Source organism: Hemicordylus capensis, chromosome 4, assembly GCF_027244095.1.
Source record: "Hemicordylus capensis ecotype Gifberg chromosome 4, rHemCap1.1.pri, whole genome shotgun sequence".
NCBI lineage: Eukaryota > Metazoa > Chordata > Lepidosauria > Squamata > Cordylidae > Hemicordylus > Hemicordylus capensis.
In genome coordinates this window covers 238,665,474-238,685,917 of record NC_069660.1, presented here as the reverse complement: position 1 = coordinate 238,685,917, position 20,444 = coordinate 238,665,474, and the positions used below count along the sequence as shown (strand labels likewise).

General features: G+C 41.6%; 1 protein-coding gene across 14 annotated transcripts in view; it reads right to left on the bottom strand.

Annotated features, from left to right (window-relative positions):
• PPP4R1 (protein phosphatase 4 regulatory subunit 1) overlaps positions 1–20,444 on the bottom strand; it is a 62,716-nt gene that overhangs the window by 37,701 nt on the left and 4,571 nt on the right. For 8 of the 14 annotated variants that reach the window (XM_053247367.1, XM_053247356.1, XM_053247362.1 and 5 more), the window contains 4 exons: positions 7,405–7,540; positions 6,452–6,558; positions 4,576–4,718; positions 2,436–2,582 (listed from right to left, as the gene is read on the bottom strand). In XM_053247367.1, coding sequence (XP_053103342.1) covers positions 2,436–2,582; positions 4,576–4,718; positions 6,452–6,558; positions 7,405–7,463 — 456 coding nt within the window. In that variant the 5' untranslated portion in view covers positions 7,464–7,540. Of the gene's footprint in view, positions 1–2,435; positions 2,583–4,575; positions 4,719–6,451; positions 6,559–7,404; positions 7,541–14,862; positions 14,937–20,444 lie in introns of all 14 variants that reach the window. The other 6 variants (XM_053247370.1, XM_053247357.1, XM_053247366.1 and 3 more) reach the window with 3 other exon arrangements.

Genomic DNA, 20,444 nt, shown 5'->3' with positions numbered 1-20,444 from the left:
ACCTAGGTAGGTTTTGATGCCTGGGATCGAAACGGAATTTCAGAAGGCGAATCTCGCCACTCAGGACGGTCTTGAAGGCACCCCTGAGGAGAGCAAGAGCGAGGCCTTCCTTCAGAATGCAAAGGAGGCTCGTGCCAATCACAAACAGTCCCAGTTCTCCCATAGGCGGGTTCCTCTCAGTACCGAGACCCATATCGGGGTTTCCCATAGTCCAAACGATAGTCTGTGGGGTAATGTCTATAAACTCCTGAATCTCAGCACCAAGCACCATAAGAGGAGGGCTTGTCTTCTACAAAGGCGGAACATCGTGCAGGTATACGGTACCAATCTGCATAAACAGGCTCACAATGATTCCAGTCCTGACTGGGCCTGTATTCGGAGGAGCGTTCTTTCGAGTCCCAATGCAAGCTCCGATCCCTAGGAGGGAGATGCTCCACGCGCCGCAGAGGGGACGAACGACGTCAAGGCAGCCACGACGCATTCACAGTGGACTTGTCTGGTGAATAAGGCTTGTCGGTATCCACGCTCGGTCGCTACCGATAGTTCCCAACCCATATGGGTATGGTCAGGTATCAGGTTAGGACAAATCTTAGCCATCGGTGAGCTAGACCGGCCAGAGACCGAAGAGCTCAGTATCAGAGAGGCTGGTACCAGGGCTGGGTGACCATGGGACACTTGGTCCACGAATGTCCCACCATGCCCCGAAGCCAACCAGTTTCTTAGCCAGCGGGGCCTCCAAAGCAGGAACTGATGCAGGCTTCTTCTTCTTAGGAATAGGCAGAAGGTGCTGACCCGCCAACAGATTTGGAGCCAACTTTGGCTTCTTCTCCAGACTGAGAGACTAAGGGAGGATCTGGTACCACAGGCATAGGATGCTTAGGCAAGTCGTCTAATGGCACCAACGGGATCGATATCACAGAAGAGTACAAGATGGGCACCAGCGAAACCGGGAGTACAAGCTCCATAAGAGCGGAGTCCGATCACTCCAACTGCATCGAAGAAACCATTCTGAATGACTGCTTCAATAACAAGGCAGCCGATGAATAGAGAGCCAAGTCCCACAGGGCAGCGCACCAGTGAGACGCCCTATTTTTTTGAGCCTGTTTCATAAACCTCTGGCAGCGAATACAGGTCTCGACAATGTGGGATTCCCCCAGGCAGAGAAGGCACTCGGTATAAGTATCAGGGGAAGGGATCTTAGATCCACAGAGAATACATTTCTTGAAACAATTCATGCACGGCACAGAACACCGCAGGCTGGCTGGCCACCAAGCTCTATCCCAGCCGGGACTGGAGCCACGGAGATACAGGGAGGGGTGGACCATTAAAATAATAATGCTAAGAAAAAAATGCTACTGGATGAAATAAAGAAAGCAAATAGAAAGAGAGCAGTGAGCAAACAACAAGAGGATTCAATAATAGTCCTACTCATTGCCGAGCTGCAGATTCTACATCTACTGAAGCACGGACTCCATGACTGAGGGGATGTGGAGTGGCACAGCTACATATAGCGGCTGGAGGCAGGGTTCCCGCCTAAAGCAGGAGAATTGAGCTTGTTAGGTTCCGACGAGGTCTCTGAGCAGGTGCATAGCCCATTGGTGTAAAAGACAGAGACCACGTCGAAGAACAGTTCTGTTTGCTGCTAACGTTCTTGAAAAACAGATTAATGTGACACATTGTTCAGGTGTACACACACACACACACCACACACACACAGAAAGCAACACCCATGAGTGTAAAAAATAATATAAAAGTCAGCACTTCCACTGAACATTTCATAAGGGATGGGGAAATCTAAATGGAAATTACCAAAAAACCAAACCTCCTATTTCAAAACACACAGTACAGCAAGAAATATCAATAATGTAGTTTTCAGTGTTAATTAATTATAATACACTAGAATTAGGGAATATCTAAGACCAAGTAGACAACTACTAGCAGAGACTTAAAATTATTCACAAAACAATTAAACCTATTAATATTGCTGGTGTTATTGCACTTATTATTGCATTTTATATAAGGGATTGTGTCCAACATACATCTGTTGTTTTATATGTAAGGTAATTTGGACAAGACAAAGATGAATTCATTCTATTTCTTGATTAATTATTTCCGAATCTTTCTCAGTCAACAGGCTGCAATACTGCACAATTTGTATGTTACATTTCCCTACAGGTGAACAGGAGTTAAGCAGCCTGTCAACAGAATGGTAGTCACTGTCACTGTCCCCCGCCCCCCATTTCCTTTCTTCAAATAAACATTTTCAGTGCAAACATTATGCTGATCTTTTCAAAAATCTTACCCTGGTAATTACTTTCCTATTTACAGCTACTAAGTGTGGGAAATGATAACCTATAGGCAAACATAGTGTACTGGTTATAAATCCAGGTATTTAATCAAGGCCTTAGACCATATAACTTCATCTGCCTACTTACTGCCACAGCTTCTGTCTTCACCTCATCATTGCTGTCCGGAGCAGTCAGTTCTACAAGAACTGGGCATACTTTGGTCTCCACATCATATCGTTCAATAAGTTCTTGCTCCAACAGAACAAGTAATGCTGCTTGGCTTGTTTTTCGCACCTGTGTCAAAAAGCAAAAAGGGGGAATGGAAACTTGTATGTGTCTTCAGCTATGCAATAAAGCAAACCTTTTCTAAGACAACTTAAGCTAAATTCTTACAAACCATAACATTTCAACAGTCACTTTCAGGGGCACTGCCATACACTATAAATTTTACATTTATAAATTCCAGAACATTATGTTTCTGAACAATGGGATAGTATCATCGTACAACTTTAATATCCAATAATAGTATTACCACTATTTATTTATCTATAATTTTTATACTGCCTGATATGTGCGTCTCTAGGTGGTGTACAAAATTTAACACAATTATTTAAAAGTCAGCACAGATTAAAATACACAAAACAGTTAAAACAGTAGCATAAAACAGAAATAAAAACAGTAAAAAATTTTATTAAAACAAATTATTAAAATTAATTCTAATTAAAAGCTTGCGATAACAGGAGAGTATTGAGGTCTTCTTGAAAACAAGCAGAGAAGGAGATGCTCTTATTTCAGCAGGGAGCATATTCCAAAGCCCTGGGACAGCCACAGAGAAAGCCTGGTTCGAGTCACCACCAAATGAGCTGGTGGCAACCATAACCGGACCTCTCCAGAAAATCACAACAGGCGGCAAGGTTTATGACAAAGGAGGTGCTCTCTTAAATAGGCTGAACCCAAGCCATTAAGGGCTTTATAGGCAATAACCAGCACTTTGTATTTCACCTGGAAACAGGGGCATAGCGAGATTGGAATGGGCCCAGAGACAAGATTTTAAAATGCCCCCTCACTGAAGCTCAGCTCATGAAGTAAATAAATCTTAAATGAGGCTGAATAGTGGTAACAAAAAGCATAATAAAATTTATATAAAACCTACGTGCCACAATAGAACATCATCCTAAATTATTTTTTTTAAGGTTTTGTAAATTGTGGACAATGCAAGTCATTTAATGGTACTAGAGAAAGACATGCTGTTCTGGTAGCTCCAGGTCTTAACACTCACATAAATTCTGGAGGATGAATACAACTGAAGGAAGCCCGGGCAGGTGCGTGGCTGGGGGAGTCAGTCATGTGACTTGCCTCTGGGGGCCCCCCAAGGCAGTGGGCCCCCAGACAACTGTCTCCCCTTGCCCTATAATAGTTACGCCCCTGCCTGGAAACATATCGGCAGCCAGTGCAGTGCTTTGAAAACCAGTGTTATATGTTCCCTTTGTGTTGTTCCAGAGACCAATCTGGCTGCCGCATTCTGTACCAATTGTAGTTTCCGGACTACATACAAAGGCAGCCCCACATAGAGTTCATTATGGTAATCAAGCCTGGAGGTTACCAGCATGTGTACCACTGCTTTAAGGTCATAAGTTATATTAGGGTTATATTATATTAAGGTCATAAGTTATGTTACATAGTTATATTACATATAACTATGTAATATTTATTTTGCACTGCATGGCATGAGGCATCATAGGGAACATACAAGTGGCGAGGTACCTATATAGAAGGTATAAAGTACTTATTGAGTTTGTTACACACATTATCCTAGAAAGGCTTTATTGTGCATAATCTACACAAATGGGTCACTGTTATGAGACATTTTAGTTGATGGGGCACTATGCTGATTCAAGGAACTACAGACATCCAGGACCACTATACTTCAAAGAACTGTCTAGCATTTTCTATTTTAAAACCTACAGTTTCCATGACCTTTGGTACAACCCCTTAGTCATCATCTTCTACAGAAACTAAGCCTGTATGTAACTGAACTAAAATGCATACACTTTCCATTTACTTTCACCATCATCTTCCTCCTTTGTGTTGCCTCTCCTATGTAAAATGTTAAGATGGTAAGCTTCCTGGGGCAGGAACATGCTTGTTTTACTCCAAGGTGCCATGCACATGGATGGCACTATATAAACAAATTTCTCCCCCCATAACATACTATCACAGTGCTAGTTTTTAGCATTTCCAAACCTGCAGAACACGTACATGATCCCAAACTTATATAATAACTCACCTGGTTATTCTGGTCTGCAAGGTATCTCACCACAATAGGCAATAAATATTTTGAAAAAGCATAAGGGATTGAAGGCCTGTTTTCTTGACAAAACATTGCAATATGAGGCACCTGTTCCATCAATTCAGCTCTTACTGTTGGTTCTACCAATGAGAAGGTAAAAATGCACCAATAAGTCATTTGTATGCGTCACAGTGCTGTCTGTCAACAGTCCAATTATTACAAGAATGCAGTACTGTAAATTCCTTTGTGATCAGCTAAAAGCAAGCAACTTATGATTCAAATGGATAAAAATTTTACTGGCTCACATACTACACAGCAAAATGTAGGCAGTACAGAACTGCCTGCACTGCTGCACATTTCTAAAATACCACGGGAGCTGTTGTGAAGGAGGGCTGCTCTGAACTTAAAATTGTACAATTGTAGCTGTGCAATGCTAGCTCCATGATTTGCAACAGAGATAGCATCATGTAACCGTGATTAAGAAATCTTAAGTTGCAGCAGAACAGCCCTGTTCCACAAAAGCACCACCAGTCTTTTAGACACATGCAGCAGTGTGGACAATGTTGATCCACTCGTGTTTCACTGCACAGCATGTGAGCAGCAGCATACAGATTTTGCATGTCGAATTATTGTGGCCTTCTCCAAGGCAGATCAAACACAAACCGTGCCCATCCTGCGACTGAAGCTTTGCCCCACAATCGGAGCACCTTTAAAAAGTCCTGTTTTCCATCTTTTTTTGTCTTATCCATGTCCATAGTTGTGTACGTAGTCCGATGTTGATAACCAGAAAATCAGTCCTTTTTTTTGTTTTTGAACTCACAGAGAAAACAGGAACCGAGTTGAGGAGCCACAGCAACCGAGATGCGATTGCTATGGCAGTCAAAAAGGAACTGGGGAGTGGCATTCTTCCCACTTTAAGTATCAGCCACGTGGTCACATGGGGCGGGGCTGAAACGCCACAAGGAGCTATGGTATTCCACACCAAGAGGATTCCGCGCAGGCACAGAACCCATTTCTAATGGAGCTCAATGGATCACGATACAGATCCTAAGCCCAGTTACTTTGAAGTAAACTGCATTTAAACCAGTTGGACTCGCATATTTTTAGGACTGAGGTGCTATCCATTTTTACTGCACTTTGGCCAGTACAAGTGATCACTAGACTGTATCCAAATGTGTGTGCTAGAGAGCTCAGGAGAAAGTGCTGGATCATTTCATTTTGCACAGGACTTCTGCAAAGTCAATGAAAGGGGGTCAGATCCCTCCCCTCCCGCACATTCTTTGGACAGGGGCATTCAGCACCAATAATCTGGTAGGAGAAAGTGGTGTCACCATAGAGTGAAACTAGTATTGAAACACTTCAATCCAAGGCCTCTGTTCTCTTATTGTTACTATTAGCAATTCAATAATCTATATTCCTCAACTATTATTTCTCTGTTTTCTTATCACATTGAACCACCTGATCAATCTAACTAATCCGCCATTACAAAACTATGGAAAGTTTAAAGAATAATTTACTGCTATGTTCTCATATCAGTCGCTCTCTCTCCCCACTCTCTCTCCTTCCATGCTGTCCATGCTCAAAAGCTTCTTTGCTAATGGAAAAACTTTGAAACCCAATTCGTAACCACCATTCCTTCCTATATACTGACTGCTTGCAGTATCATGAAATTGATTTTATGAATCATGTTCCTACATGTGCAAAGCAGGAATCATACCTTTGAATGGGCCACTAATGGTGTTGAAGAAGAGCTCAGATGAAACAAAAATCACAGCATGCTCCCTTTTGATAGGCTGCTTTTGCCCGTATCTCTACCCTTACACCCTAGTCTTTTTTCTTGTTCCATTACCCCTTAGATTTTGTTCATGCCCACCTGAATCATCTGCTAGCCTGCTGACTCTTTCCAATACAGCAATACAATCTCTCTCATCGTCACTCACTTCTTTCAAAGTGTCCAACAAACTTCGAGCCACCATTTGCCTAGAACACAAGAGAATAGAGTGTATTAAAATATTTTGAAATTAACAGTATGGCTTGCAAAATATTAGTTTGGGATGGATAAACTATTGTAAACCACCCAGAGACGTGGGTTTTGGGTGCTATATACACGTTATCCCTACTGCCCTCAAGAAAAACACTGATCTGAACAATGTTAACACCTAGCATTAGAAACTGAACAAATCATTTTGAACTACTAGAAAATATTAGAACGATATAGGTTGCCAACTCTCTGAAGCTATTCCTGGGATATGGGCTTTTCCAATATTTTTTACAATATCAAGCTATAAAAATCTCCAGGACTGCCTTCAATAGTCATCTGGTGCCAATTCCTGGAGATTCCAAGCCAGTCCTGGAGAGCTGGCAACTATACCAACTCCTACTCTATTGCATATGGATACTAGAGCAAACATATGCAAAATACTGCCTTATAATTTAATGACTAAAATGATTTTAATACATGCATGTCCCACTATCAGACTGCAGTCTGATGCTTCAAAGTAGATACATGTTGCAGACCTGCACTGCATATCCACTAAAAATGCAGTATCAGAGATGGCCATCTATCTGTAACCATGTGCACCCATAGCACACCTGCAGCTGGCAAAACATTTAGCTTCATCAAATGTTATGTATGTTGCATTCACACAAACACAGTATGTAATGCATATGTTATTTTTTGAGAAGATACAAAGCAGCCATCAATAAGAGCAGATAATCGACATAGCAATAGTAAACTGTTTATGAATTTAATTCATAGAATGCCCTTTTGAAAAAAGATTAAATTATGCCTTGCGCACATACATTAGATAAATTTAAATATCATACCTATTAAAAATGTTCTCGCTTGCAGCGTACTTGTCCAATCTTCCTAGAGGCGTCAACATTTCATCTTGTGAGACAAAGTCCAGGGCTGAAGGTATAATAATCACATCAGACTCTGAGCTGTAGTTATCCACACCAACTATCAGAGACATCAGAAATATTCATAATCACATTACTATAATTTAACACAAAAAAAGGATTTAACACACAAGAAGGAATAATTTAACACACAAGAAGGATGCTTGATGCTGAGAAAAGCTAGCTAATGAGAAAAGCTGAGCTAATGTTTTTGTAATGTAATAAATGTAAGCTAATGTAATAAAAGCTAATGTTTTTGATGCAAAAATATTCTTAAAACTTCATTTTCCTTTAACAATACCTTCTCTTTTAAAGCACTTTGAATTCAGTCATTGTTCTGGAAAGTTAGACACTTCCTTGTACGAACATTTTGTCATTTCCCAAGTTTCAAATGTCTTATGAAAAAGTCACAGGAAGCAAACATATTTTCATGTGTAGACATTAAATGACTGCTACATTTCTACTGGTTCTTTAGTCTACTGACTGTCTTTGAAAACATCTCCTGTCATAGTAAATTTTTTAAAACCCTCTATAATAGCACATTTGTACATATAAATATGAATCTCTTGTTGGACTCAAAACAAAACAGAAGCTTGGAAATATAGAATCATTCAAAGCCAAAAGTACATCATACCTGAACACACATAGCAAAGCCAAACGCAAGCAAACAGTCAGACCATTGCAAACTACTGAGGGCAACTACGGTATATACTGCATGTGACAGACAACTGCTGCAGGTACTTTTGGTTTCCCACAGTGAACATACCCACATTTTCTCACAGGGCTGCCTCTTTCCCACGACCAACATACCCACACAGTGAACATATCTACAGTGGATGACATATCCACATTTTTAAACTTCCATGTACGTGCACCTGGAAATCCTGATTGGCCAGGGCTCTTCAACACGTTTATTGGCATTACCAGACAAGGTATGTCATCCTCAGTTTGCAAGTTTGTTGTGGGAAAATAATGTAGACCAGTGGGCCTACAGCAATCTTGTCTGCTATGTAAACTGCGTAGATGTCCTTAGTTGCCCCAGTAATGCCACAGAGGCTCTCTGAACAAAGCTTTGTCTACATGGAATCACTCAGGGGGATTAGTTTAACTTCATTAATGAAATCACATCTGTACTGTACTGAAAAAGCTTTTCCAACAAAGACTTATGCAAAGATCTAATAAAGTTAACTGCCAATATCAAGGGGCCAGAACCATTTTCAATAGCAATCTGATTAACATCTTATCTAATTTTTTAAAAGCAAAAAAACCCAACAAAAAACTCTCCACAAAAGGTTCTATTTCTTCTTCTTTTCTTCATTTATATCCCACTCTTCCTTCAAGGAGCCTTGATTATGTTTATCCTCACAACAACCCTGTGAGGTAGGTTAGTCTGAGAGATATGTGACTGTCCCAGAGTCACCCAATGAGTTTCATGGCTGAATGGGGATTTGAACTCCAGTCTCCTGGTCCTAGTCCAACACTCTAACCACTACACCACTGGAGCTGTCATCATTAGCTTTTAAATAAAAGTTAAGGTTTTATTAGCAGAAACCTCAGTGATGGTTCAAGTAAATAACAAAGAAATATCTTGCCTTTAGACACTATGCCTAAGATAGTCACAATTAATGACTCCAATTTAGTTTGAGGTTTGCTCTAAAGCTTCAAAGAACACAACAGTATATTGGTATAAACTGTGAAAAATGTAACATCCTCAAATAATGGAATCAAACAGTAAAAACTTAGAAACTTCTCAGGACTAGGTTTGCAAGGAAGGAATGGCTACCATCCGAGTTATATCAAAACAGATATAAAGACTAGATTCACATATACTTCCAGTTTTTAATTTTGAAGCTGCTGTTTGTTATGATTATTTATGAAGGCAGAGTGGCTGCATTCTGGGTTTTTTTTTGGTTTTTTGGCATCTTTATGACGAAAAACTTGTTTACCTTACACTGGAAATAAGAGTTTGAAATGAGTATTTAAATAACCAAGATACCTCATTGATAGCTCAGGTCAATCCTCTTCACTGGGTCTTTGCTAATTGGACAAGGTGGCACCTTTTAAAGCAGTGGCTGTCATTATTTAGCAGGGAATCGCAATTGTCCCGATTTAACTAAACATAGTGTCACACTTAGTGGCTATTGCTAGAATCTTTCTCTTTTTAGATTTTGACACTTTTTGGGACAGGAAACAATCTCATTTATTTTGCTATGCAAAGCACTTTGTGAATTATTCTTATTGAAAGGGGGATTGTTGTTAATAACGGCTATGCCATGGCCAGTATAACTCCTCCCACTTTTTATGCATACTCCTTCCCTTGCTTTGCTGTGATATTATACCACAACACACATGTAGGGGGGAAATCAAAGAGATAGGCAAGGATTCAATTTCCTCTACCATTTAATTCAACAAATTAGTTGCACTGTTCCCTCACGGTGCCAAAAAACCATCCACACAAAATAAGACAACCACATACATCAAGGAAGTGAAAAAGACAAGAATGGTTCCACCTGTAAATGAAAGTTAAAATCAACCCCTCTTCAAACACAGTCAATATGATACATACACAAAACAGTCATAGAACCTTGGATGTTTTCATCACTAGAGCAGCAGTTACAATGCATTATCGTGGGTACTAGAGATGTGCTGGAATGCGATTCAGCATCCGAATCACAGCACAATCCCTTTAAAACAGAGGGCTTCCATAGCCCTTTAACGTGAAGGAGAGCAGGTCCATCTGTGTTACTCCTCCGATTGCCGCCATTGCTGTACTCGTGCCGCACCCCCAGCTATCAGCATGCACTGGCAGCACTCTCCCCCAGCTGCCCCTGTGTGGCGCTGGCACACACATGGCTGCACATGCTTCACAGAGGCTGTAGGGTGCAGCACTGCAGCCTCATGAGGCCATTTGGAGAGTGTGCGCTGCCACTGGAAAAGTGGCAGGACAGGGATGAGCAGGTAAGGAGCTCCTTACCTGCTTTTTAAGGGAATCGCTCCCCGCCCTGCCGAGCCAGTTTGAACACCAGTGCCCAAGCCAGTTTAGTGCATCCCAGAGGAGGCGCCAAACTGGCTTGTGCACATCCCTGAAAGAGAGAGGTGGCACCATGTTCATGTTCAGAGAGAGAGTTCCATATATAGGGGCAGCAAGGGAAAATGAGCAGATCTGTTTAAGAGAGCAGGATGGGAGCAAGATCACTAACAGCTTTAAAGGAGAAGATGAAGCATCTCTGCAAGATACAGAAAAGCAGGGGAAGCCAACCAAAGGGACCCAAGGAGGAGCATCACATGATGGGAGAAATGAATAACTTGACAGCATGGTTTTGGATAGAGTTGAGAGGACAGACAAAGAGGAGAACGCTGTAGTGGTAAAGACAGGAGATGACAGGGTTGATTTGATTTAAATCAAATTGATTTAAATAACTACAGAAAGACTCAATTTTAATGATTTAAATCACTAGTCATGGTGATGTAACTAACACACACACACAAAGCCCTTGCCGCCCCCCCCCCCACACCGCCAAGTGCAGTGACAAATGGATAGAGGGTTTTGGGGATGGAATAGACCTGATTAAGTCATTGTTATAAATTATTATAAGTGGAAGGGATGGGGGGACATAGAAAGCAAACAAAACACATTCATGCGATTGTGAGGAAACATTTTTGGAGTATATCCTCCATTGTAGAAGGGAAACACCTATAATGGCAGCAGACTGTAAAAGAGACCCCCATTTGGGAATATTTTAGTGACGTTTCTGTGGGTAAGACAGGTATGTGTGTGAAATGCAAACAGTGCAACAAAGAAATGTAAGGCCTAGTTCCCCGAATGAAACAGCATTATGAGAAGTGTGTACCTACTTTCTAAAAATGAAGTCTACATCTACCTCTGAATCTGTATTATAGTTATATTAGACAACAAGAATGTACTTTTAGAGGATGTATCTAAAAAAATCATCATTTTCTAGTAAAAGGAGTGCTGGGGGGCCGTCTCTACAGTCCACTCAGGGAAGCTGTTCCCCCTTCAGAACGAGGCTGGTTCCTTCCCCCTCGGTCACTGTGCCCACAGGCAGTATGCCTGGAGATGCCAATGTATCGCCTCAAGGGCATTGGTTGTCTCATTTAGGCTCCTTCGGCGAGGCACGGGAAGGTTTCAAGCACTTGCACACAGCTTTGATAAAGAGGTGTTTGCCCAGCAGCACAGAGTTCCCTTTCTTGGCAGAGGGAAAGCGTTTGCGCTTTTGCTTGCTCTGGGGCTGCTCCTTGCAATATATATTGCCTTTTTAGGAGCCTCGGAGGGAGTCCCAGTAGAGGCTTCCATAGCGGAAGGCAAAATGGCAGGCATGGTGTTTGGATGTGTGGGAGATGCCGATCTGGCCCGCAATGGGAGAGAGGGAGCAATGAGCTCCGGGGCCTTAGAACCCTGAGAAGGTTGGGGACCCTCAGAGAGGGAACCCCTGAGAAGCTCCTTAGCAAGAGCAAATTCCATGAAGACACCAAAGGAATGAAAAGGAAAAAACTGAAGTAGAAATCCAGTGAGCTGAATTGGAAAGAAAAAAGGAATTTGCAAAGAATTTAGCAAAACAAAATGCTAAGGCAGCTTCCTTCCCACCCTCGCACAATCTAGGAAGGAAGAGGGGAGAAGGAGAAGGTGACGAGAGCGAAGGCAAATAGTCAGGATGAGAATTGTAGACCAGATTAGAGAGTTCTTTCACAGCCCTGTGTGCTCAAGCAGGTCTGGAACTGGGGCTATGGTACCAGAAAATCAATCTCATGTGATCCCGTCTCGAGCATGCTCAGTACACAGCCCTATCTCATGCGCTCCAGTACCGGGGGGCGGGGACTCTTCTGCTCCCCAGCTGTTTAATTCTTTAACCCGATAACACTCTGTTCCGTGACTGACAGAGAGATAATAAGGGAAGAGGGAGGGAGGGAGGGAGAGAGAAGGGAATCACCTGGTTTATTTCACAGGCTAATGAATCTTATAGCATCAGCCAATGCCTCTTGAGCATTGATGTCCGGTCTCAATTTTCTCTCCACTAGTCACAGAACAGAGTGTTATCTGGTAAGGAATTTAACAGCTGTGGGATAGAAGAGGTCTTTTTCTGTGCTTGTTTGTTTAACTGATGATGGTATATATGCTGAAACATTTTTACTGATGTGTACCAACATTTATATTTGTACCGTAAAGGGTCTTTTTAAGAGAACAATTAAAATTTAAAAATCCAATTGAATTTTTAATGATTTTTTTAAAAAAATCATCTATTTTTATCAACCTTGGGAGAAGACCAGTACACATATCAGTGTTTTCAGCTGAGGCAATAGAGAACAGCCACCAGATTTTTTGCAATGCTGTGCACGGAGAAGTGGTATCATTTGGCAACTAATTCAATGTGGGGAGCAAAAAAGAAGATAAAAGATGAATTCAAGGTTTCATGACTGATTAATAGAGTGAATGGTGATGTGGTCAACATAACATAAGAACAGCCTAGTTGGATCAGGCCCAAGACCTATTTGGTCCAGAATCCTGTTTCACACAGTGGCCCACCAGATGCCTCTGGGAAGCCCACAACCAAGAGGCGAGGGCATGCCTTCTCTCTTGCTGCTGCTGCCCTCCACTTTAAAGGGGCTGTGTAAGCCCTCAATTTTAAAAAGGGAGATCCCTGCAATTCAGACAACCAAATCGCATTTCTGCACATCCCTACTAAGGATAGCTTGCAAAGTTTTAGCAAAACATCACTGGTATTTGTGTGTGTGTCGGGGCGGGGGGGGGGGGAGGGAATTCAGACCAGGATATCATGGTATATAAGAGAAATCAACTTTCCTTCATATTGTGTCAAATGCTTTTCCCTTTTCATACTACGTCAAAATATTTTTGACATGCAGTTAGGGATGTGCATGGAACTGTGGTCCAGTGCCAGCGGGGGTCTCCCTTTAAGGGCGGGGGGTTGCTCTTACCGCTCCCGCTGCTTTTCCCCACCAGTTCTCCTTTTGAAATGATTTTGGGGCGGCAGCGTTCCTCCCTGCTGCCCCTGCCCCTGTTGTTAGCCGGAAATACCGGAAGTAACAAGTGCGCACATGCTTGCTGCTGCGTGCACATGCGCCGCGCACATCAAACATTGCATGTGCATATCATGTATGCAACGTGTGACGGGTGCGTGGCGGTGGGCACACACACTCTTGTTACTTCCGGTATTTCCTGCTAAAAATGGGGGCGGGGCGGCAGGGAGGAATGCTGCCACCCCAAAATCGTTTCAAAAAAAAGGAGCGCCAGCGGGGGGAAAGCGGCAGAAGGGGTAAGTGCAACCCCCCCACCAGCACCGGACCGCCAGACCGGGCCACATTTGAACCAGTTCGGAGGCCTCTAACATAGCCTCCAGACCGGTTCGTGCACATCCCTACATGCAGTCTTCTTCCAGTTTTATATACTACGCATGGAGCAAGTGGCTGCCCTCTCCAAACCTTATTGCAAGATGTACAGAACCGAAAATCCTTCAATAGCTATGTATCTACATGAAAGCCTATCCTCCTTATGAAATTTCTAGCACTCCTTAGTACAGTTCCTTGTCTAAACCTTCCATGTATCAGGTTTTGAAAACAAGGGAAGAGAAATGTTTTTAATGATTGCTCTGGAGTTGGGCAACTCATCTCCCTTATAAACTCACAGAAAACCAAACATTTTCCAGAAGTACTGACTTCTGTTTTTTCTGGCTGTTAGTGGCCAGTTTAAGGTGATATTATAATTTCAAATAAAACCATTCAACCTTATTTTGGTGTTATGGGGTCGTCGTCCCCCCAACAATTGGTTTACAGGTAACAATTTTGAGGCTGCATGGAAGAGAAAACATGTAAGAGCTTAATGCTTTTTGTAGAAATTTCCATGCCAGGAACTTTGCCACTTTTTCAGTTTTCATTAATAAGCCAAAGCTAATGACAGAGAGAATTCGATCAACAAGTCTAAAAGAATACAAAAATTGCTATGGGCACAATCCAGCACACACAATAGTGCAATTATCTAAATACTGGAGTACAGCCTGGTCTTGTTTTAGTGTATGTTGAAGTTAAGCTTTAAGGATGTTCTAATCTTCCCCAAGCCTTCATGATAGGAAGCACAAAAATAGAAACAAGGATGATTATATCCTCAGATTTGTTGCAGCATTGTGTGTGTCAATAGTTATCCCATTAAACCAAAGGTTCTCAAACTTGGGCTACAATTCCCATCATCCTCAACCACAATGGCAGGGTATGGCTAAGAATGATGGGAGCTGTAGTCCAATAGCATCTGGGGACCCAAGTGTGAGAACCCCTGCTTTATTGCTAATATTGCTGTATAGGATTTGAAGCACTTTTAAAATTCAGACACAGACAATTAAAAAAACATGCAAGTACCTGCTATCTCCAAAAACTCAGATGACCTCAATTCCTCCAGGGATCTACCGTCAATGAGGTACTCCTCTTCCATGCTAACAGAAATCACACTCAGTTCACCATTCTACCTTTACTGAATGAGATAATTTCTCTGCAACAGTCTTCTTATAACATTTTTTGTAGCAAGTCAGAGAAAGCACTTTCCATTGTTGTCTCCTTTGTGTGTGTACATTCCCAAATCTAACCTCTACTCTTAATGTTAAATATATCCGTTGTCTCTACATGCTGTCTTATTTTACACTGTAGTTGGTAACTGACTTTTTGTTACTTGCTTATAGTACAGACATCACAATGGGCACCCCCTGATGTATGATTAAGGCTTTTTGGCACTGCTGCAAACAGTCTCTCAAGGCCCTGCCCATGATCCAACTGCTAAAAGCATCCAGAGGTCTTTGTAAAAGCTCCCTTGTTAGCAAAAGGGAACACACCTTTTAAAACAAACAATTTAATGATTAAATTATAATTATTTAGTGATGAAAGTATAAAATACATAAACAAGAATCATGTATTTGTACTTGTTATCTGTTTCACAATTACAGAGCTTTGCAAAAACATCATAGAAGGATAGTGAGAATACACTGTTATACCAATATATATTTTTAACCATTTTATTCTATAGCATAGTTATGATGCATGGCTCAAGAGTGCATACGTAAGGGGGGGGGAGGGTTTTCTCAACATGTTGAACCTCACCTGTCATTTGTTGATCAAATTATCACATTCACCCAGTGTGGAAAAATACTTTTAAAGCTATTCACGATCCTCTTGGGACTTTATTGTCCTGAATATCTTGGTGTCCTCTGCAAAGTTAATGTCTCTGCTTACCCTACATAGGATCATAAGCAGCTGCCTTTTACTGAGTCAGACCACTGGTCCAGACTGCCAGCAGCTCTCCAAGGCTTCAGGTAGGATTCTCTCCCAACTCTACCTGGAGTTGTCAAGGATTTAACCTGGGACCTTCTGCATGCAAGTAGATGCTCTAGCACTTGCCCCACCCCATAAAGGGAAAATCTTACAGCACACAGTGCTCACATGTAGTCACTCATCCAAATGCAAACCAAGGTGAACCCTGCTTAGCAAAAAGAACATTTCATGCTTGCTACTGCAAGCCACCTAATAGCACAGCAGGAAATGACCTGACTAGCAAGCCAGAGGTTGCTGGTTTGAATCCCTGTTGGTATGTTTTCCAGACTATGGGAAATACCTATATCGGGCAGCAGTGATATAAGAAGCTGCTCAAAGGCATCATCTCATACTGCATGAGAGAAGGCAATGGTAAACCCTCCTGTATTCTACCAAAGACAACCAGAGGGCTCTGTGGTCTCCAGGAATTGACACCAACTTGGCGGCACTTTACCTTTACTTCACTGCCAGACCAGCTCTCCAGCCAGATCTTCACTCCAGAACATTTATGGATGCAGGGTTGCTCTAAACAACTAGTTTGGGGGAGCAAGGGTGGTTTTTTTTTGGGGGGGGGTTGCTTTTGGCTATACATTACATTCTTACTGAGGGAAGGTAATTAATCCTGTAAGTTTATTTACCTTATTAATGAAGTTTGCTCAACATTTTCAACTTATTCAGAAAATGCGCCAGATTCCTCTTCAAAGATAACCTTTCTGGATTATACCAAACATTCAGTTTGCTCTCCAGGCCAGTTTTCTCTTCAGGTCAAAGACCATATTACACACACACACACACACACACACACACAGTGTCATCCAGTTCAGCTCCTAGCTAGGAAGAAAGCTAAGATGTCTGCCTGGCTCTTGGGAGGCTGGAGGAGCTCCTACCTACCTAGCTGCTGGTTTCTGGCACAGAGGAGTGAGTGAATAAGGCTTCTTTAAACAATGGAGGCCATTTAAAATATTATTTATTTAATTCAAGCCATGGGACCATGAAATACTATGAATGTATTATGTGAGACTTTGCTGTAAGATTCCAGTCTGGTGGATGGGGAATCGGAAATATTTGGGGGGGGGGACCCGCTACTCCTTAGATTCATGTCTGATTGTTAGATTTCTGCTAACACATAATGATTTGCTTAGCAGCCAATGAGAAGTGCTACCAACACTATACTGTGAAACTAGTAAACTAATTTAAGAATGAGTTCCATAGCACACATAAAATTCCTTTGGGGCTGGCTTTGACATTAGACATACTTCAAACTACAGTAGGGCTATTCCCTTAAAACTGGACGGACACTACCTTATTTGATGGAAACTTTAAAATGCAGAGTAGGTCTGCAAAGTTTAATCAGTTAATCAATTTTTTTTAAACTTTCAATCAATTAAAAATGTCCCTCATATAGACAGAAGTGTTTATATGTAAATACTGAATAGCATACTGCAGGTGAATAGCATACTGCAGGTGGCAAGGACCATTTTAAAAAGATGTACTCTCCATTCTCTTTCATAGAGGAGTAATGCAGGGGTTCTCAAATATTTTGATATTGACCAACCTAAAATAATATATAAAGCTACGTGACCACCACCCCCATGTTTAAAAGTACTGGCTGATATTTCTAATTATATGTAGACCAGAAACAAGTCACCGAGGGTCAAGCCATGTGTTTCCAGTCTAGCATAGTGCTCCCAGAGTGCTCCAAGAGCACAGGCAAGCTCTGAAAAGTATTTGCATTCTTGCACAAGAGTGCCTGCACTCTAGAAGCACAGTTGAGCAGCACAACGGCTAGTGTTACATTGCTATCAGGGATTCACACATTGTGTTAGTCAGGATGCCAGCCATTTGATTAGGTAGAGATAAATAAAGCTCATTTATCTTTTAAATGAAGATGAGCTTGCTTGCTCCTACTTAGTTTCTCAAACCTGGGCTTTAGGTTTGAGACTACCGATATAATTTTAGGCTCCAAGTTATTTTCACTAGGTATTTGCTCTTTAGAGCAGAAACTACTGAAAACACCAGTTCACACAAGTAGGAATCAAATAAAGGGGGTCACTATTTTCATAGCTTTCTCACAATTCTTTGTACTCAGCTTGCCCACTAATCCAAAATTCAGGAACTACATTGTGGAGAACTTAACAGTGAAGAGCTACTCTCACTTCTCTAACCGGTGGGCGGACAGGGAGACAGGAGCTAAAACTACCCTACTTCTCACAAAGCCAAGGCACAGCAATGGTACTTCTTTGGCTACTCACTAGATGAACTCTAGCAAGTGCCTCCTAAGAGAGAAATCTCCCCTAGCCCATCAGCCAAAGAAGTGCCACAGCTGTGCCTGACCCTTGGCATTGTGAGCAGCAAAGGAACCAAGTAGTTGTGGGCTTCAGTCTCCATCTGCCTCCCAGTGTCCCTGAAGGTCTCCAAACCTTGGACATGTGGGGTAATGCCCCTGCCCTCTCAATGGCTCACTCCAGAGTTGTTTGGGACCCCCTTTTACATTGTTTGGGACCCCCTGAGGGTCCAGACCCCCAGTGTGAAAACCCCTGGAATAATGCCTTTATAAAATGATGCCTCCTGACACATGGATAATCTAAAAACAAAGTATGTCTCTTGTTTTAGAATCATTGTTTTTACCCATATACAAGTCTGATTGATCCACATTAACTAAGTATTTGATGACAGCCCTAATTGAAAGACCAGTCCAGAGGTGTGCTGTAAAGTATCGTAGCTGTGCAAGTGGTATAAAGGTAAAGTGTGCCATTGAGTCGGTGTTGACTCCTGGCAACCACAGAGCCTTGCGGTTGTCTTTACATAGGAACATAGGAAGCTGCCATATACTGAGTCAGACCATTGGTCTATCTAGCTCAGTACTGTCTTCACAGACTGGCTGCGGCTTCTCCAAGGTTGCAGGCAGGAATCTCTCTCAGCCCTATCTTGGAGGAGCCAGGGAGGGAACTTGAAACCTTCTGCTTTTCCCAGAGCGGCTTCATCCCCTGAGGGGAATATCTTGCAGTGCTCACACATCAAGTCTCCCATTCAGATGCAACCAGGGCAGACCCTGCTTAGCTATGGGGACAAGTCATGCTTGCTACCACAAGACCAGCTCTCCTCTTTGGTAGAATCCAGGAGGGGTTTGCCATTGCCTCCTCCCGTACAGTGTGAGATGATGCCTTTCAGCATCTTCCTATACCACTGCTGCCCGATATAGGTGTTTCCCATAGTCTGGGAAACATACCCGAGGGGATTTGAACTGGCAACCTCTGGCTTGGTAGTCAAGCCATTTCCCCGCTGCACCATTAGGGGGCACCATTAGGGGGCTGCAAGTGGTATACTTTAGGACAAGTTGTGAGATTCGCAGCTTTCCATTGGGATTTGGACTCCATTGGGATTTGGACTTAGAAAAAAAATTTTCATGGTTACAGAGGTAATTGAACATTTAATGGCAAAAAACTGCTAAAGGTTTATAAATAAATTAATTTTTAAAAGCCTTACTATACCTTTTTCCACATTCCTTTTTTAAAAATGTAATCCTTATGTTTAAAAAACCCTCTCAAATCTAATGAGAGCTTCAAGTAGCTGGAATTCTTCACATCTGGATATTACCAAATAAGTTCACCATATCTATCAGAGTAACACCATTCACATTTAAGCTCCAAATACCACTGACTACAAGTAATTCAAATATGCAAATTAGCTGCTGAAATCCAGCACATATTTTTCAGTGTGGCCCTTAATGCTGAATGAACCTCTAGGCTATTAACAAGTAGTACTTTGGATCAAATACACAAAATATATCCATACTGACAGATATAATAAGTGTGCAATGTCCTTTTTCATTAAGAACTGAAAATGCCACTTCATGCTAGCATTAGGTTTTTAATTTTTCTCTCTCATATGCCATAATATGTTACATACACTATCAAGTTAGTCAAACCAGCAATGGCATTATTAACATTTACCTATCTTCATCTTTTGATTCACCTTTGGATCAGAAAAGAATAAACTAAATATTTTAGATCTTCTTATTACAATTTTGCACTATTGAAAGAATTATGCCCATTAATCCAAAGCATCCTTGATTTTCTAATTTCATCCAAAATAAGCATATTCTTCATATTCCAAATAAGAATATTCTTCACCTGTAACATCTGACTAGTGACAACATTTCTACAACTTGGTTTATCTGTTAATAGATGCTAATAATATGTTTTTGGAACGTGATGAATCCAAGCATAAAGGCCTTGCTCTAACAGGATAGTATCATGCGGCAGGAGCCTGGGAGGACTACACCTTATATTGTATTCTTAAAACACAAAAGAAGATAAATTTAAAAGAAAGGCAAAAGTTCAGATATGTGTACTGAACTGAAATAAATCCTCAAGCTCATAGGCCCACTTCATGACAACCTACAACAGTGATTTTTAATAGTGTGCAAACATATAGCTGCCAATGTTTTCCCACAAAAGGCAGAACATTCTGTAGATGTTACCAATAAATCTGAAATAAAATATTGCCCCATTCTGCATGAATAATTTTGCACTCTTTCACTTAAACATGTTTCAACAGTATCTTCAACTTGTAAAGAAGTTTATCTGTTACTACCCGCATAGTCCAGCATTTGTTGCTTTGCTAAATTTTTAATAAAC